Here is a 16,113-nt window from a genome sequence, read left to right on the forward strand (position 1 = left end):
CACGGTGAGGAGCATTTCCAATCTGGCTGCCAGGAACCACAAACGCTTGGTGCCAGTCCCGAAATGTCTCCCCGAACACCCCGAGGAAAAGCATAGCGCCTTCCAGCGTTTATTCCGTGCTACAGTTCAGTCAGCGACGGCCACCAGCTGCCTGCACAGCCATGCCCGGGCCCTTCGGTGAGACGCTGCGGTGCGCAGGCCCGAGGCAGCGCTGCCGGGCGGCCCCTGCGGGACTGCAGTTCCCAGCAGGCCCCGCGGCCGCCGGGCCGGGGGCTGTGGGCCGGGCGGGGCGCGAGCGCCAGCGGTCCCGCCGGCCGTTCGCGGCGCCCAGGGCGGCTGAGGGGCGGCCCGTCCCGCGCCGAGCCCCCCCCCGCCTGCCGCTGGGCCCGGGGTGACTCGAAACGTGCGGCCGTCGTTGGCAGACATACGTATTTTACACGCGGATATAATCCATTCTGCTCTGCGTAAGACTGGTTTGCACAGAGGAGCTCGCCTAGCTTCCCTCAAGGTGCAACCACAGAAGTCCTTCATTGTTTTCTCACTTAACTTTCCCCGTGAACACGTTTAACCATGTTTTTTACCCAGGAGACTGGAATGAGAAAGGTTTGAAGGGCTTTGTCTCTGGGGGAGCTGAAATTTGGTACCCACAGCTAATGGTGCTGCGTTCTCCTTTGACACATGCACGATGCATTTTGTCTTCGTGTATGCTGCCACTTCCAGGGACCAAAAAAAAACCAACAACCAAAACCAACAAAAACTAGCTTTTCAGTAGAAAACTGGCATTTTCCAATACCCACAAAACAGGGTCAGCTGGTGTCCAATACCTACACTGACTTCTGCATGTTTCTTCTTGTGTAACAGCCGAAGTTCAGAAACACACGGGGTTGACCCCTGAACCTGGATCTACGGACCCTGGTCTCGCTTTGTTCCCCTGCGTGGCCTGGAAACGTTTTTTGCCAGAAGTGGGATGCAAATAGTCAAACAAAAGCCTAATTCACTTTCCTGCTTTGTCTCCCTCCAGACATAATCTCATTTTAATTAAATTACCTTACCCCAATGAATGAAAATACAAACCACAGATCATATTCCACACTGAATTTTTCCACAGCCCATTTTCTTCAAATTCCTCTCTCTGCTGTTCAAGGTCTTTTAGACAAAACGCATGCACTGTGTGAGCCTCACTTCGAATACTCTAAGGATTAATTGAAGAACATGATGGAAGGAAGGGAAGAGTGTGAGTAAAATAGCTGGTTTATATTTGTATCCTCAAATGTCAGTTCATTACCAAAGTTAGAAACCAGCTGATGCAGAAAATTCATTATGGCCTCATTTAGAATGCTTATTCCTTGAGAGACAAAAAAGAATTGCCTTGCATGGCTTACTTGTCCAACACAAATATGCCACATTTTACAGTACACTTTGGGATGTGAAGAGGGTTTTCTTTAGAGTGCAGTACGTTTAATGATCTGTTTAACTTGTTTACCTGCATTTATTTAAAATCCAAAGCAGTGAGGCCTCCCACCACTCTCTGTTCTCAATACTCCTATCAATACTCGAGCCCCATTATTTGCATAGTGTTTGCAAGCTTTGCTTATTTATTTGGCAGTATGTGAGTCAGGCAAAATGAAATGGTTGGGGAAGTCACATCTACAGCCCTTTGCACAAAAGTGCACTTTTCCTGTGATTTTAGTGCTTGTAACTGTGTCTGGTTAGCAGTGAGGTGACTTGGATCTCTGTTCACAAGTGCAGCCAGGATGCAGTGAGCTGCTTCTGGGAGTGAGACAGACGCACAGGGCTTGGTGCTGCTGGCCGGCAGGCTCTGTCTGTCAGTGCCGGCTGGGGCACTCCTGTCACGTAGCCGTGACTTGCTCTGCAGAAATCAGGCTGAAGTTACCAGCTGGTTCTGTACGACCCCCCAGGTAGCTTGTAATGTCTCCCTTGCCTCGCAGCGAACAGCAAGGGTGTCAGTTGAGTGGTTTGACTCAGAAGGAAATTCTGCAAGTAAAACATCCCGCAAATTTGTACTAACCCAGACTGTTAAGGATGGTCAAAAGGTCCCAACGTCTGAGTTGTTGTTGGGACGCAGCCCTGGTGCTGAGGGGAAGCCTGCAAAGCCCGTGCATGGGGAAGGCAGGGTACGTTGGTTGGTTGGTATTGCTTTGTTTCCCCAGCGCTGACACAGTGGCATCTGTGTAACGCTTCTACGCCGTTAGAAAACATCCTGAATCAGGGGGAATGTGGAAGAAGAAATTAAAAATTAGTGTAATTAAAAAAAAGAGTGCAGTTGCTGGAGAAACTTGCCGACATTTGTATTAACCTCTGCAGGCAAGATTTTATTGCCAGTGGGCCAGACTTAGTCGAGTTGTGCCTTACTGTACGGCCAATCCCACGGGTCTCTGTGGGGCTCCTTGTGAAATAAGGTACGGCGCTTACACGAGTGAGAGATGGAGCCGTCCCAGGGAATCGCTGTCTCCATCTCCTCTCTTCCCCGGTCCCGGCAGTGGCACGGTGGTGGTGGCACGGCTGAGCCGTCCTTAGTCGCTCCTCTCTCCTGTCACCCTCAGCCTGCCGACCCTCCAGTTCCAGAGAAAGCCAAGTGTCTGCTACTCACCTGCAAGTTGATGAACTCATTCTAGAAATTAATTTTATGTAACTTTATCAATTTTTCGAGATCTGGCTGTTTCTGTTTCCCACCTTGTGTGAAATTTCCTCGGCTCAGTACCACATCCTTCAAAAAAGATGTGCAGGTTTTTTCCCTTTCCCCCCACCCCACTCTCTCCGCTCCTGCGTACACCCCATTTGGTGGCAGTAGAAATGTTCACAGGGAGCTCCTAAGAAACTCAGGTCACGCATGTGGCACCGAGTGCTCCTCTCCGGCCGGGTGCCGCGGCCGCCCGTGCCGGCAGCCCTCGGGTACCGGCGCTGCCGCCGCCCTGCCCGCGGCTCCCCCGCAGGTAAACTCTGCCCGCGGGCGTCGGTCCCTGCTCCCCCGCCTCCATCCCCCGCCCGACAAACCTCCCGGGGCGCCCTCCCGAGCCTCCGCGGCGCGGGCGCTTGCGAGGCAGGGGGGTGCTGCGGGGCGGCAGGCGGGGGGACCCCGCGGGCCCCCTGACAGAGCGGCGGCGGGGGGGGGGGCGGCGCAGCGCTGCGCCTTTAAAACGGCCGCCATGACGCGGGCGGCGGTTGGTGCGGGCCGTGTGTGGCGGCCGCGTCACGCGGGCCGGGAGCCAGGCGGGGCTGCTGCCCGGTGTCAAACTGAGCCGCCTCAGAGCGCCCCGCTGCCGGCGGGGGGGGCGGGAGCCGGGGGCTCCGCCGCTCCGGAGCAGCCTGTAGCAATGCTTTGGTTTAGTTGCTCGTAGGTAGGTTTTTCTGTCTTACTTCCCCCCCCCCCCCCCCCCCCCCCCCCGGCCAAAAAATGACAATGTGGTGCAGTGCTGCCTGGCGAACGGTTTCGGAGATGCTTGTAAAATGGTGAACGCGTGTCACACAGTCCCGGCGGAGCCGTCTCCTCGCCCGCCGCGGGGAAGGGGAGCCCCGGGAGCCCCCCGGCGCCCGGGTGGCTGCGCGAGGCCGTGGGCTCCGCGGACGGTGCCCTGCCCCGAGCCCGGGGCGGCCGCCGGGTCCTGCGCGGCCGGGGCGAGGGGACCTTCCACAGACGGGCTGGTGCGGTTGGCGTTTTGCAGTCACCTCAGGTGAACCAAGAAGTGATTTGAGGGAATGCGTTGAGTTACGTGGTCAGCGGTGCAGGAAGAAGCATCTTTTTGATTAGTTTGATACTGCTTTCTTGGTGCTTTACATGCTGCTAGCTGTATAATAAAGGGTCCTTTTTTCTTCTTTTTTTCTTTCTTTTTTTTAACAGCAGTATTAATTACTATCCTCTGTTTTTGCAAAGTTTTAGCTGAAGAGCGTGATTTCCCTATTCTGTACTTCCAGAGCTCTGTGACATTTCACTGGCATCCATTAATGCTACAGCAAGAACATCCCGAGTCCTTGGTCAGTTCTTTGGTGCTCTCTGAAATAGAAATGGCTTACTTGAGAACAGAAAGAAAAGGCTCCGGTCATTTCTGCATGTTCGGTGGAGTGGTGGAAAACGCTGTGTGGTGAAAGTACTCCATCATGCTGCAAGGAGGGAAACAAACTGGATTTTCTCCCATGTCCTTCGTATGCTCCTTTCCTTTTCAGAGTTCAGTATGCCATACCTATAGAAGAAGCTGTGCTAGTGCAGGAAGGATGGTCTCATGGATAAGATGCAGATTTAGGCCTTGGGAGTTTGGCGCTCAATTAGTAACTCTGCTTACCAGCTTTGTGTGTGAGATGGGCATAAGTCACTTTGTGCTCATCTGTATCCCAGATTCCCCATTTGTAAAACAAGGCCATGGATTTCAAAACCCCACTAGGGATAAGATCATAGGTCTGTTTGGATCCTGTGTATAGCAGGATGACTGAAGCTCTCTTGAAATCTAGCTAGGTATCGCAGGTCACTCTCTATGTGCATGAATGTAGAGTTGGATCAAAATTTTATGAGTTTCAAAAAGGATCAGATGTAACATTACCTTCCTTGTTTTTCAGGCATAAACAGTTTCTTGTGTTTGAAGCACAGGTCAACTTTTCCTAGTTCATTAGGTATTATCAGCTTTGCCAAGCTTCTGAGGAAAGCACTCTTTGACAGCACCTTTGCTCTCAGATGGAAACATGGTTGTGTCCCTGTAGAATGCTTCTTTCTGTTACATTATGTTGCTCTTTTCATACTACCAATAATTAAACCAGCTTTTTTCCCCCCTGTTGATCAGTTGCTGAAGTAAAAGAAACCTCTATCCTCCCCATGCTAACTGTTGACATGGAAAACAAGGAAAATGGCTCTCTGGATGTCAAAAAGTAAGTGAATCCATAGTGTTCAGTTTATGTAAACAGCACATGGATTTTGATTGTAGTTTTCCTTTGACTTAATGCGGTTGGCAATGGTGGGCACCTCCATCTTTGCTCATTTCAAACCTTCCCTGTTCTCAATTACTTTTACTGTATTTCAACTTCGATATAGAAGAGTCTCGGGCACTGAATTGATTAAAAGTGGTATGTGGGAGGACTGTATAGCAACGGAGAGATGTAGAAGCTAGTAACTTAAGTTAGCGGTATACCTTTCTCCATTGATTTCTTCTCTCAACCAGAGACTAAAGCAAGCGGTAGCACTGTAACCAATACTCTACCTCTGCTCACCTGCCTGCTAGTGGCTTTTGCAGAACTGGTGCCTGATGGAGTGAGGTGTCCTGTGTGGAAGTCTCCTCTCTGTCTCATTCAGAGCCTTTCTCTGCTGACTGCCCGGCCATCTAAAGCTGAGAAGTAGTAGCAGCAGCAGCATATGTCTTTGGTGTCAGTTCTCCTCTGGAACAGATCGTTTGTTTGCTGGAGAAGCCCTAAACTGCTGGGCTTTTGCTTCAGACCTAGGGTGGGAATAAGACAGAGACATGGTGTGCACTGCTCCACAATTTTCTTTAGTGTGGTAGACTGCAGGCTGAGGGATAGAAATGATTTTGGAGGCATTTCTGTATCCTCAAAGGTCAGCAATTCTTAGATTAGGACTAGCAATCTGAAGTTACGATCTGAGAAGTGGAGAAAAGGAGCCTTGCTGCTTTTTAAGCTGTGCTGGGATAGATATATACATATATAGATATGTTAAAAAAAAAAGCCAAAACACAAAGAAAGGTACTAGAGAGAGTTCTTAGTCTTCGTTCTCTCTCTCTCTCAAACTGTAACACTTCTGCAAAGCTGCCCCTCATTTTTCTCCTTCAGATGTGTTTTCCATAAGCCTTCCAAGAAAAGTTGACAATGCTTAGGCTTCCTGGCACTAGGGTAATATAAATAATAATAACAACAGTCACTTCAGGATGATGATAAAATACCTGATTATGACACAGCATCAAAAGATCTGATGGCAGCCATTAAAATCAGCAGGGTCCCCCTTTGCTTGAGACATTGGTTACACCACACCAACATAAAATGCATTTTCCTATTCAGTGACTATGAATAGATTATATTATGTATGTCCCTCAGAAGCCACCTTCAGCTGGCAGTCTTGCTTCTACAGTGAGGACTCTGTGGTGGGAGGAGAAAGGAAGCAGTCAAAGCAAGGACAGTTTACATTTAATCATTTTCTGCTGAGGCTTAGGTGATAAAGGCTCAACTACTCATTTTGAAGGTGGCTTTTTAAAACTGGTGGGGATTGTCATTAAACTGATCAGGAGCTGTGGTTTCTAAATGAGTGTATACAGTATGGATGTGCACATATCTACAAAAGAAGTATTTAGCACTTTCTTGAAGTGGTTATAAATAGCTTGGATAAAATCTGTTCACAGCTATATCCTTTCAGGCCTTGCTGCTTCTGCCACATGATGGCAATAAAGGCACAGGGACAGTGGTGGAAAGCAGACAAACCTAATCTTTATTCATTATCAGTGCATCTAGTATCTCGTTACAAAGCCTAAAATGCCAGTCCGCTTAAGATTTTACAGCATCCGGGATGTCTGGCATGAACTGGTGGTGTATGGCTAAGCCATGGCTGTTATATATTCCCTTTTCTTGTCTAAAGAATAGAGCCCTGTGCAACAGCAGGGCAAGGAGGAGACTGTTGAAGTCTAGAAGCCAAATGAGCATCTGTGTGAGTAGATGGGTTAAAATCCAGGTAGCCTCCAACAGTCTGCCACATGCCTTTGAGTCTTCTGCAGCTGTAGCTGTGGAAATCGGCTCCACTTGAGGTCCAGCATGATGCTACTCCTTGAGGCAAGATCTTGCAGTTATTTCCTGTGATTAGTTAATGACTAAGGTACAGCCCCTGAAGTCACTGCAGTTGAAGCTGGAATGGGGCTGGACCAAGCTGTAGTTCCCTAGTGGCAAAAGAAGAGGTACATGAAGAACTAACGCACCTGGGCTGAAATACAAAATTGTGGGAGCAAGGGTTTGGGACCATATTTAGCTTGAAATTAAAGTGTTTTGGGAAGTAAGCAAAATACAGTTTGGAGGTATTTTTATAGATTGAATCTTTTATTTGCTGTTTAGGAAGACTTAAATGTCTTATAGGATTTATTATGTTGGGGTTTTTTTAATATACTGAGTTGGGGTTTTGTTTGTTTATTTTAAGTAGAAGATGAGTCATTTAAAGTGATAGTTTACATCTTAGGGAAAATGGAGATTTAAATATAATTCTTCAAATGCTGATTTTACAAACGTGTAGGCTTTGTGTGGCACTTCTCACATTTTACTTCTTAAGCCTCACAATGTGCACAACACCAAAAATCTTAATTGAAAGGCATTCTTTGATTTAAAAAAAAAAAAAACAAAACAGTGCAGCTCTGATAAGGCCAGATAGTCTCATTTTCAGTTTTGCTGAGTGTTGCCTTTCTGTGTAATCACAATCAGTGAAGTGATTCATTACTTGATGAGCAAAAGTAAGAAACTCTGGCCCTTTGCTCATTGCTCCAAGATATGTGTATATTCCATGTGGTAAGTGAAAAAACCTGCTTTTAGAAGGCCAAATGCAGCATGCAGTGTGATACTGAGGTTGCAGTGTGAGTCCCTAGGGCCAGAATTTTGTTGACATGTTGACAGGTACATTCCAAGAGTTAGGGGAGAAGGAAAAATTATCTGTGTTCCTTTTCCAGCTGGTACCATTGAAAATCAAAGTCCTGCCTCTAAGCTTTAGGACCTGAAATGGACAGGATTCTGACATCTGCCCTGATCTGTACATTTTTGGTATTTCTTCATTAGCATTATGGTTAAGCATGCAGAACAGTGGAAAACATCTGACATGAACTTTAGGACTTCTAGTTGGAGAGACATGTTAAAGAAGTTCTTGATGTCTTGCTCTTCGTCCTCCTACATTGCTATAGGAAGGGCAATCAAGCTCACTGTGTGTCTTTTCTACCAAGAATTTGCCAATACACAAAGGTTATCTGAGATAGGGTGATGGCAGGCTGAGGATAGGAAATGCAGGATAAACATAGTAATATGAATGATTGGTTGGTTTTGCTACTGTGGAAAGCAATTGCCTGAGGTCAGTCAATCACAGAAGGGATTTGTTCTGATTGTGTTTAACAGATGTTTTCTCAGGCTCCTAGGTATTTAAAAAGTCCATAGATTTGTCCAAAGATGAGTCCAAAAGCAATTTTGGGAAATTTTTTATATTGAGCAATTAGTGCAATCATTGGTGCCTCTCTTTTTTTTTTTTTTTTTTTGTTTTACAAGTAAAGATGGTTTCCAGTAGTTTCTATCCATGTTACAAGGAAGCACAGGCTCATCTGGGAAAAGAATAATCCACATACTGCAATTCTTTATAAGTACCTGGTAGCTGAAAACAAGCTGCAGGCTTGAAAGACAGGAATTTGGTACCTCAGTCATGGTAGTCTTTGTTGTCCAACTGCAAAGGCAGCACACTTGCAGGAAAAGATCCTGATGCTATCTTTGGCTGATGTGAAGATCCATATACTTTCTTCTTTTCTGAAGGGAGAGGTACCTCAGTTGTCCTCAGCATCAGGTCTTTGAAATGGAAGAGGACAGGAGTGACTATCAGGGTGGGAGGAGGTGTGTCAAAGGATACTTTTCCTGGAGGAACGAGGAAGGAGGGGATGTACATGGGGTGTGCACAAAGAAGCAGCAGATGCTCTGCACACATTTAGTGATTACTTGTCTGGATTTGCACTTTGCAGTTCAGTAGAGAACGGGAGACCTCCGGATCCTGCTGACTGGGCTGTTATCGATGTTGTGAATTATTTCAGAACAGCTGGATTTGAAGAACAAGCCAATGCTTTTCAAGAACAGGTAAATCTGTTAGGAAACACCTTTTGACTGCCACCAGTTTCTCACATTGCACATTTTTTGCCATGGACCTGCTTATATACTGTTAAATGGGAGTGAAAATCACACATCAATGTGGGGATCTGAGTGTGTTATTGGGTGAAAATCCATGGGACTATGATCTTTGAGTAATAATACTGTTCAACAAGGTGTGGATAATGGGTGGGAGTTTGTTTAAAACTCCTCTGAAAGGTGAGGAATCTAAACAAATTTTCTGGCTTGGACTCAGTCTTCCTATACAACCCACTCAGTTTCACTGTCTTGTTATTTAAAATGTGAATGGTAATTCCCTTCTTCCTTAGTGTATTGTGCAAATACTCTCATGAGTATTTGTAAAATCCAGGGCTCCTAAGAAGCAAGTTGCTTTTGAAGACCTAGGATGAAAAAGGGGCTGCTGTGTTGCATTGAACTTGGCAGTGCAAGTGAACAGGGAAAGAAAAGTTGGCAATAAAGGGGAAGAATCTTTTTATGCACAGGAGCAGCATGTTTGTAGGACTCAGTCTGAGAAAGAGGTTGGGTCTTCATTTCTGGGCCTTGTAACTGCTGATGCACAGCTTCTTTTGGTAGATTTGATCAGCAAAGAGCTTAACAGACATATGCCCCTTGTAACACCTGTCAGCACACTGGTAAGGTGTGTTAGTGGGGCAGGATAGGGAAGCTGGCTTACTTGGCCTACAGCCCACCTGTTCCACAGAAAAGGAACTTAGGTTCACGAAGATGATCAGGGGCCTGGACCACCTGCCTTATGAGGACAGACTGAGAGAGTTGGGGTTGTTCAGCCTGGAGAAGAGAAGGCTCTGGGGAGACCTTAGAGAGGCCTTCCAGTACTTAAAGGGGGCCTACAGGAAAGATGGGGAGGGGCTCTTTATCAGGGAGTGTTGGGATAGGATGAGGGGTAACAGTTTTAAACTGAAAGAGGGTAGATTTAGATTAAATATAAGGAAGAAATTCTTCCCTGTGAGGGTGGTGAGACACCGACACAGGTTGCCCAGAGAAGCTGTGGCTGCCCCCTCCCTGGCAGTGTTCAAGGCCAGCTTGGACGGGGCCTCGAGCAACCTGGTCTAGTGGAAGGTGTCCCTGCCCGTGGCAGGGGGGTTGGAACTAGGTGATCTTTAAGGTCCCTTCCAACCCAAACCATTTTGTGATTCTATGAAGTTACATATCCAGGTTGTCAGTTCAGCACCTTCCCCGGTGAGTGTATAGGTTTGCGTGCCAACTACCAGGAAATTAATTACCAACACTTGTATTTAGTTATCAAAATAGGTGATTGGACCTTCCAAGGCACTGGGGTAGTGCAAGTTATTGGCAGCTTTGCAGGGAAACTGTACATCTAACATGAAATAACGTTACTGTTGGTCAGGTTAACCTTGCTGACCTTCAGCACCTGGACAGTGAAATCCCATCTGATTGTAAGTGATGAGTATAACAGAGTATCTAAATTTAGCTCTTTGTACTTGGGGGTGAAAAGCCTAGTGTCGGGTAATTCTCTGGCAGAGTGCAGAGAGAGGCTCTTTCTGCAGCTGCTACTAATTTTTCAGAATTTGAAGACAGGTAAACATGCAAAAACCCCTGTTTAAGTGTATCTAGTCCTTAATACCAGCATCCATGTCTCCTCAACAACCCTGGAAATGTGGCTTGAAAAAACACACAGGCAAAGTGATTGGAGCCTCTGGGGTTTTTTCCTTATACTGACAGATATCTCTGACTTTCATCAAATATCTTAACCTCTCGGCACCTCAGCTGGCTTGTCAGTAATACTGCAGTAATTACTACTGATCTTGCAGCAGAAAGGTGAGGCTAACTCATGAGTTTTGGCAAAGCAATTTGCAACAGCCTGATGGAAAGCAGCATAGAAGTAGAGTGTAAAGGTTTTATTAGTATTCTGCAGTGAGGGCAAGTGGCTTCAGGAGGATAGCTGAAGTAAGCTGCTTTTTGGCAGTGTGTTGCCAGGGCTTTGCTAGGATAGCCATGGGCAGAAATGTGGCTGTGATTCCACTGCCAACTTCACTTTATGCCAAAGCCTTGGACAGGGAGGCTGACAGCTGCCACCAGGATGCGGCCAGGGGATGTGGGACGGACACTCACAGCAGAAGTCATTGCCACTTCCTTCCCTCTCCATTCCCTTAGCAATGGAGCAGCAAGTGCCTGGTTCTCCCTGCCAGCTCTGCCAGCCCATTCCCTGCCTGCAGCAGGAACAGCCCCAGGAACAACCCTGTCCCTAACCTCTTACCAGTGGTGGTGTTCTGTTTCCTCTACAGTGTTTACTAGCCACTAACTTTAACTCTGTGTAGTTATGGTATTTGTTATCAAGATCTCCCAGGCCTTCCAGGTATGGCAGTGCGGTCAGGTTTGCTTTGAACCCTTAGCCATCCTCTGTCTATTGAGTCACCAAGCATGCAGCTGAAGCTCTGGCTATCTCTTTACCATTTGTACTGCAGCTTGCCTGGGGCCACAGAAACCTAAATTTATTTGATCTGCTACTGCCCTGAATATGTACTGGAAAGGGAATGAGGTTGATAATGGTAAAGTATTCTGTTTCACCTACAACATGGGGAAATTGTTTTCCACTGAACTGCTTCAGTAGGGGTAGCACTATGGTTTGCTTACGAAACATCAATAGCTCAGAATGTAATCGTGAGATCTATTATTACATTCAGCTTTTACACAACAGTAACTGAGTCCACGCTTTCTTTTGATGAATCTGCATACATCTGGACTCACCCAAAGCAAGTGACTCAAAGAATTTTTAAGACCTGAATTTTTATTACAACATTTTAAGGAAAATGAGAAGACATTTAAGGACTACAGAATGTTTTATTAAAAGTGTATTTTAAGTGCTGGTAAGAAGTGATGATTGTATGATGATTATACATTATTCCTTCTTGAACTTCCACTCATGTCAGCAAGTCAAAAGAGCTCACTGATGAAAACAGATTCAACTGAAAGATGTTGCCCAGTAACAGAAAAATGTAACAACAACAAGCAAATCAGACAAGCCAAGGAGCTGGGGGCACAGGATAACTAAAGAGAGAGGCAGACCAGATGGAGGATGAGGGTGTGAACACCTTTAAAGAACTGCTGCCTGCCAGTACGTGGCTGAGCTTTCTCTAGGAGCCCTGGGAGCACAGGGGGCTGTTGCTCACTCAAAGGCTGAAGCTGTTTGCCATGTCTCAAGACATGCTAGTGCTATGCCTGACCTTCATTACTGCCCATGTGGCTTCTTAACCATTGGTCTTGTGATAGCCAGACAAGCCCAAGTAACCCAATGCTAGTTTGCTGGCCTCAGTGCAGTGCCTTACCAGAAGGGAAACTGGGGTTTGATGCTAGCTTGTGTCCACTGCTGCTTTCTAGCAGAGCCATGGTGTGGAGGAGCGTGTGAGCATGCTGGCTGCTGTGCTTTTGTGTTAGCTGTACTGTAAAACCTTGCAGTTTGCAGTCACTTGGAGAAAGAGCAGAAAAAGTTCTGGGAGGACTTGAAGCTTAACTGGTCCTCTGGTTATTTGCTGAAGACAATAGCTATTGCTGCTGAGGTCATCCTGGCACAGTGGGGAATTACTGTTAGCTCTAGTTGTGCAGAGGGGTGCCTCTGCAGATGACATTAAAAAGGCATACCAAAAGGTGGCATTGAAGTGGCATCCTGAAAAAAATCCAGAAAATAGAGAAGTAGCAGAGAAGAAATTCTGAGAAGTCACCAAAGCATACAAAATCTTACCTGGTGCAAAAACCGGAATGACTATGACAAACCTACAGAAGCAGGTTTAAGTGGAAAACTAAAAAGAAGTGGAAGAGGTAAAGCTTACAGTACACACAGAGATATAAAACACTTGAATTCTGAATATGTAATCACTAATTTCTACCCCAATATGTTTAGAGAATCAGTTTCTAGTTCAGTGAAAGCCTTAGTAGTTATCAACATTTCTAGAATTCATGGGAACCCCATGGAAGAAGAAGGGAAAGGAATAGATGATTTTTTTCCTATTCTTGGAGTTTCTCCTGTTCCAGGTACTGGACTTACTTCATTTGGATCCTGCCAAGCTGGAGGCTGTTCTTCCTCCATAGCATCGTTGAAAGCAGCAGAAAAGGCAACTTCAGATCGGTCATAGCAATGAGCAAAATACTCACTGGTGTCAAAATTCCCACAGAAAGAATTGTGACGAATGGAAAAGAGAGGATAGAAACTGGTTTTAACCATTAACATTCTCAACAGTAATTGGAAAGAGGCTCCTGCTATAATTGGGTAAAAAGTTATTAGAAACTTTTTTCTTTTAGAAATACTGTTACATTGCGTTCCTCAGAGAGATTAGCAGTCATATCTCTCAGAGAGATTTTAAAGAAATTCCACTTTCAGCTGAGCTTTGACTATGTAGTGGTTTGTCCATGTATTTTGTATTTATAAACTATCAAATCATAAGAGAGGTCGGTCTGGACAAATTCGTGCTGAACTCTTATATAAGCTCCTCTTTTCACCTTGAGTTGTAACCAAGGATGGGATCTCTGACATTTCCAAGACAACGTTTAATATTTCTAAGGAAGATGCTGCAGTGGGATAAATTGATGTGTGATGTTTATAATATTTATAAAATACAAACTTTTGGCAATATATTATCATGGACAACAATAATATACGCAAGCATTTGAACTGGTTGTTGGCTACTGATAACAAATTCAACATTTAATAGTGGTTTTTTTAATTAAAAGTGAAAAAGAATGGAACAGTAGAGTGAAGTCCAGTGCAGGAGAATGCCATAAGACTATATACTACTTTGGGCTATGACAACCTTGGGAGGTCTGGCTGTGTTGCGAGACACCAGTCAATGCATTGTTGTGTAGCTGTAGCTCCTGTTTCCTGAGTAGTGCAGTGTGATTGAAGTGTAGGAGTGTGTAAAGAAAAGGATGGTACCATGTCTAAAACAGATGGGAGCTGAGAGAGGTGGATTCTTTCTCTTCCATTTTGACCTTTGAAAAATCATTTGTAGATAGTTTTTAAACATACAACAAGGTTTTGAGGTGGAAGAAACCCCCAATCCTACAGGATTTCTAATCTAAATAGGTCAGAAAGCCAAGGAGACTCAAAGAGAGGAAACAAACCCCCACATATGTGTGATTTAGAAGTGGGAATTTTAAGCATGAACAAGTAGGGGTTGTTGAGACCTAAGCTGGGAAGTTGCTGCTTTTAGCCTCTTCTGTTGTAAATGAAGGAAGAGAAATTCCCTCAGAGTGTTGAGCTCCACAGTTAGGCCCATCTAAAATTTCTGATTTCAGGAGTCTTGCCTGCCTCCCACCCCGGCCACATGGGAAGGTTGGCCTTTTAAAGAAGGCACCTGAAATTATTAGCAGATACCGACTAGTCCAAACTTGCATATTGCTGTCAATGGTAATTCTTCTGAAATGCACTTCATAAGCCTTTTTCTTAAGAGTATCCTTCCCTTAATGGCTGATAATTAGACAATCTGCACATGTACCTATTAATTTGAAACAGATTTACAAGGAGGGAATTTTGAAATTATGCTCGTTTGGGTTTTGTGCTTGACTAAGTAGTATTTATGCCTTAGCACAGATGAGAACTGGAAAGCAGACAGCAGAATTCAGCAGCTATAAACATAGCTTCAGGAAAATAAAGGCTACTATTTCTTTTTTCATTGATCCTCTGTAGGAGTCTTCCATGTGTTGCATGACTGTTCTCATCTGTTAGATTTGTACATTTGTCTTTATCAATTCTTTAATTCTTCTTATAGGAAATTGATGGCAAATCATTACTGTTGATGACAAGAAATGATGTACTGACTGGACTTTCATTAAAACTGGGGCCTGCGCTGAAAATCTATGAATATCACGTAAAACCTCTACAGACACAACATCTAAAGAACAACTCTTTATAGCGAATTGTCTAATTGGGGTCATGTTGTGCCTCAAACAATAAATAAGCAATTTGGTTTCATGTGATGGAACTTTGTAAAGAGAGAATATATCTATTAAGAATTTAAACCAAATTACGATATATATCCTATTGGATAGAGTTGGCAATATACTATGTACTGAGTCTGAACTGAGAGAGGTAGTGTGTATTTTTTAGATAGTACATAATGATTTTCTCTTTTAGGAAGTGTCAATGAGCATGTTGAGATAGCTACATCACTGTATCCAGAACAAAAGGGAGGTATGTCATTCTCATTTTTGAGCTAGACATGTTCTTGATTTCATGAATTAAAATACCAAACAGCCCCCAACCCCCCCTCCCCTGCCGATAAAGTTTACATGCATCTTTGGGAGATAGAAACCAGTTAAAGTAGGTTTTGGTTTACACTAAAGACCTACTAAAATTATTACTACTTATAATTTTAGGATGGGTCTGACGCTTGCCAACTCACCCTTTTTTGCAGAGGGTCCTATTTTGACCTTATTAAGGTTTACTTGTGGTATGCTGCAATGTTTAAAGCTGTACATACAACTAACATAACCCCTTCGATAGCAGAAGGTGTTGCTGACAGGTGAAACTGGATTGTGTATTTTTTGCTGTCCCTTTAAATTTTCAGCTTGTTTTCACCTGTTTTTAATAGTAGTTCTATGTAAAGTACAGTTGGTTTTTAAAAGTTCATGTTGCTTTGCAAAACAAAAAAAAGCTTCCTTTTATTCCTTTTTTAATTTATGATAACTTGTTTTCTAACATTATGCAGAAATTTGTAAAAAGTAAAATTCTGCCCATTTTTAATATTGTCTGTCATTGGTGTTGTAATGGTTGATTTTTTTTTTTTTAATGCTTTACTTAACGGTTTGAATACTTATTTTAAAAACTGAAAGAAGCTGTCTCGTCACCATACATCTCTGTTAAAAGAGAGTCTTGTTTGATCTGTTTGTACCAGTTCCCTATTTGATAGGTTGCTTGCTATATCCCAATAAAGCATTGCTTATGTTTGGATTCAGTTTACTTTACAGATCTTTTACTTCCTCTGTTTCTTTGTTGTGGTATATTGGAGCTCCCGTTTTTCTTCATTTTCCCATTAAAAAGGTACCAAAACCTACTTAATATTCTATGTTCTTGTGATTACTTTTAAAACCACTTACCAAGCTATTTAAAGATTTCATTATTTTTGCTGCTTCTTATCTAGTGTTATATACTGCTGAAGGGAGAAGCCCTGGTCCCAATTCACCAGTAACGTCTGTGCTTCTCTTACCCCTTTCTAGAGCTGGTGGTGCAGAGATGCTGTGCTGGCCCTGGTACACACGGAGATTTACCCCAGAACGCCTGGGAGGTAGCCACGGATGGTGCTA

General features: G+C 44.5%; 1 protein-coding gene across 3 annotated transcripts; it reads left to right on the forward strand.

The window, feature by feature from the left end:
- Nucleotides 1–3,224: 3,224 nt before the first annotated feature.
- On the forward strand, nucleotides 3,225–16,113 carry SAMD13 (sterile alpha motif domain containing 13). 3 transcript variants are annotated; one of them, XR_012624137.1, is made up of 5 exons: nucleotides 3,514–4,161; nucleotides 4,791–4,875; nucleotides 8,697–8,808; nucleotides 14,580–15,001; nucleotides 16,027–16,113. XR_012624137.1 is itself a non-coding variant. In XM_074832381.1 (4 exons), exons 2-4 carry the CDS (start codon nucleotides 4,823–4,825, stop codon nucleotides 14,721–14,723), a joined length of 309 nt encoding a protein of 102 aa, XP_074688482.1. In that variant the 5' UTR covers nucleotides 3,225–3,359; nucleotides 4,791–4,822; the 3' UTR covers nucleotides 14,724–15,769. The 3 variants fall into 3 exon arrangements, 2 of the variants coding, with proteins under 2 accessions (XP_074688482.1, XP_074688481.1); XM_074832381.1 differs by lacking the exons at nucleotides 3,514–4,161; nucleotides 16,027–16,113 and adding an exon at nucleotides 3,225–3,359 and having other exon boundaries at nucleotides 14,580–15,769; XM_074832380.1 differs by lacking the exon at nucleotides 16,027–16,113 and having other exon boundaries at nucleotides 14,580–15,769.

Source organism: Strix aluco, chromosome 8, assembly GCF_031877795.1.
Source record: "Strix aluco isolate bStrAlu1 chromosome 8, bStrAlu1.hap1, whole genome shotgun sequence".
Classification (NCBI taxonomy): domain Eukaryota; kingdom Metazoa; phylum Chordata; class Aves; order Strigiformes; family Strigidae; genus Strix; species Strix aluco.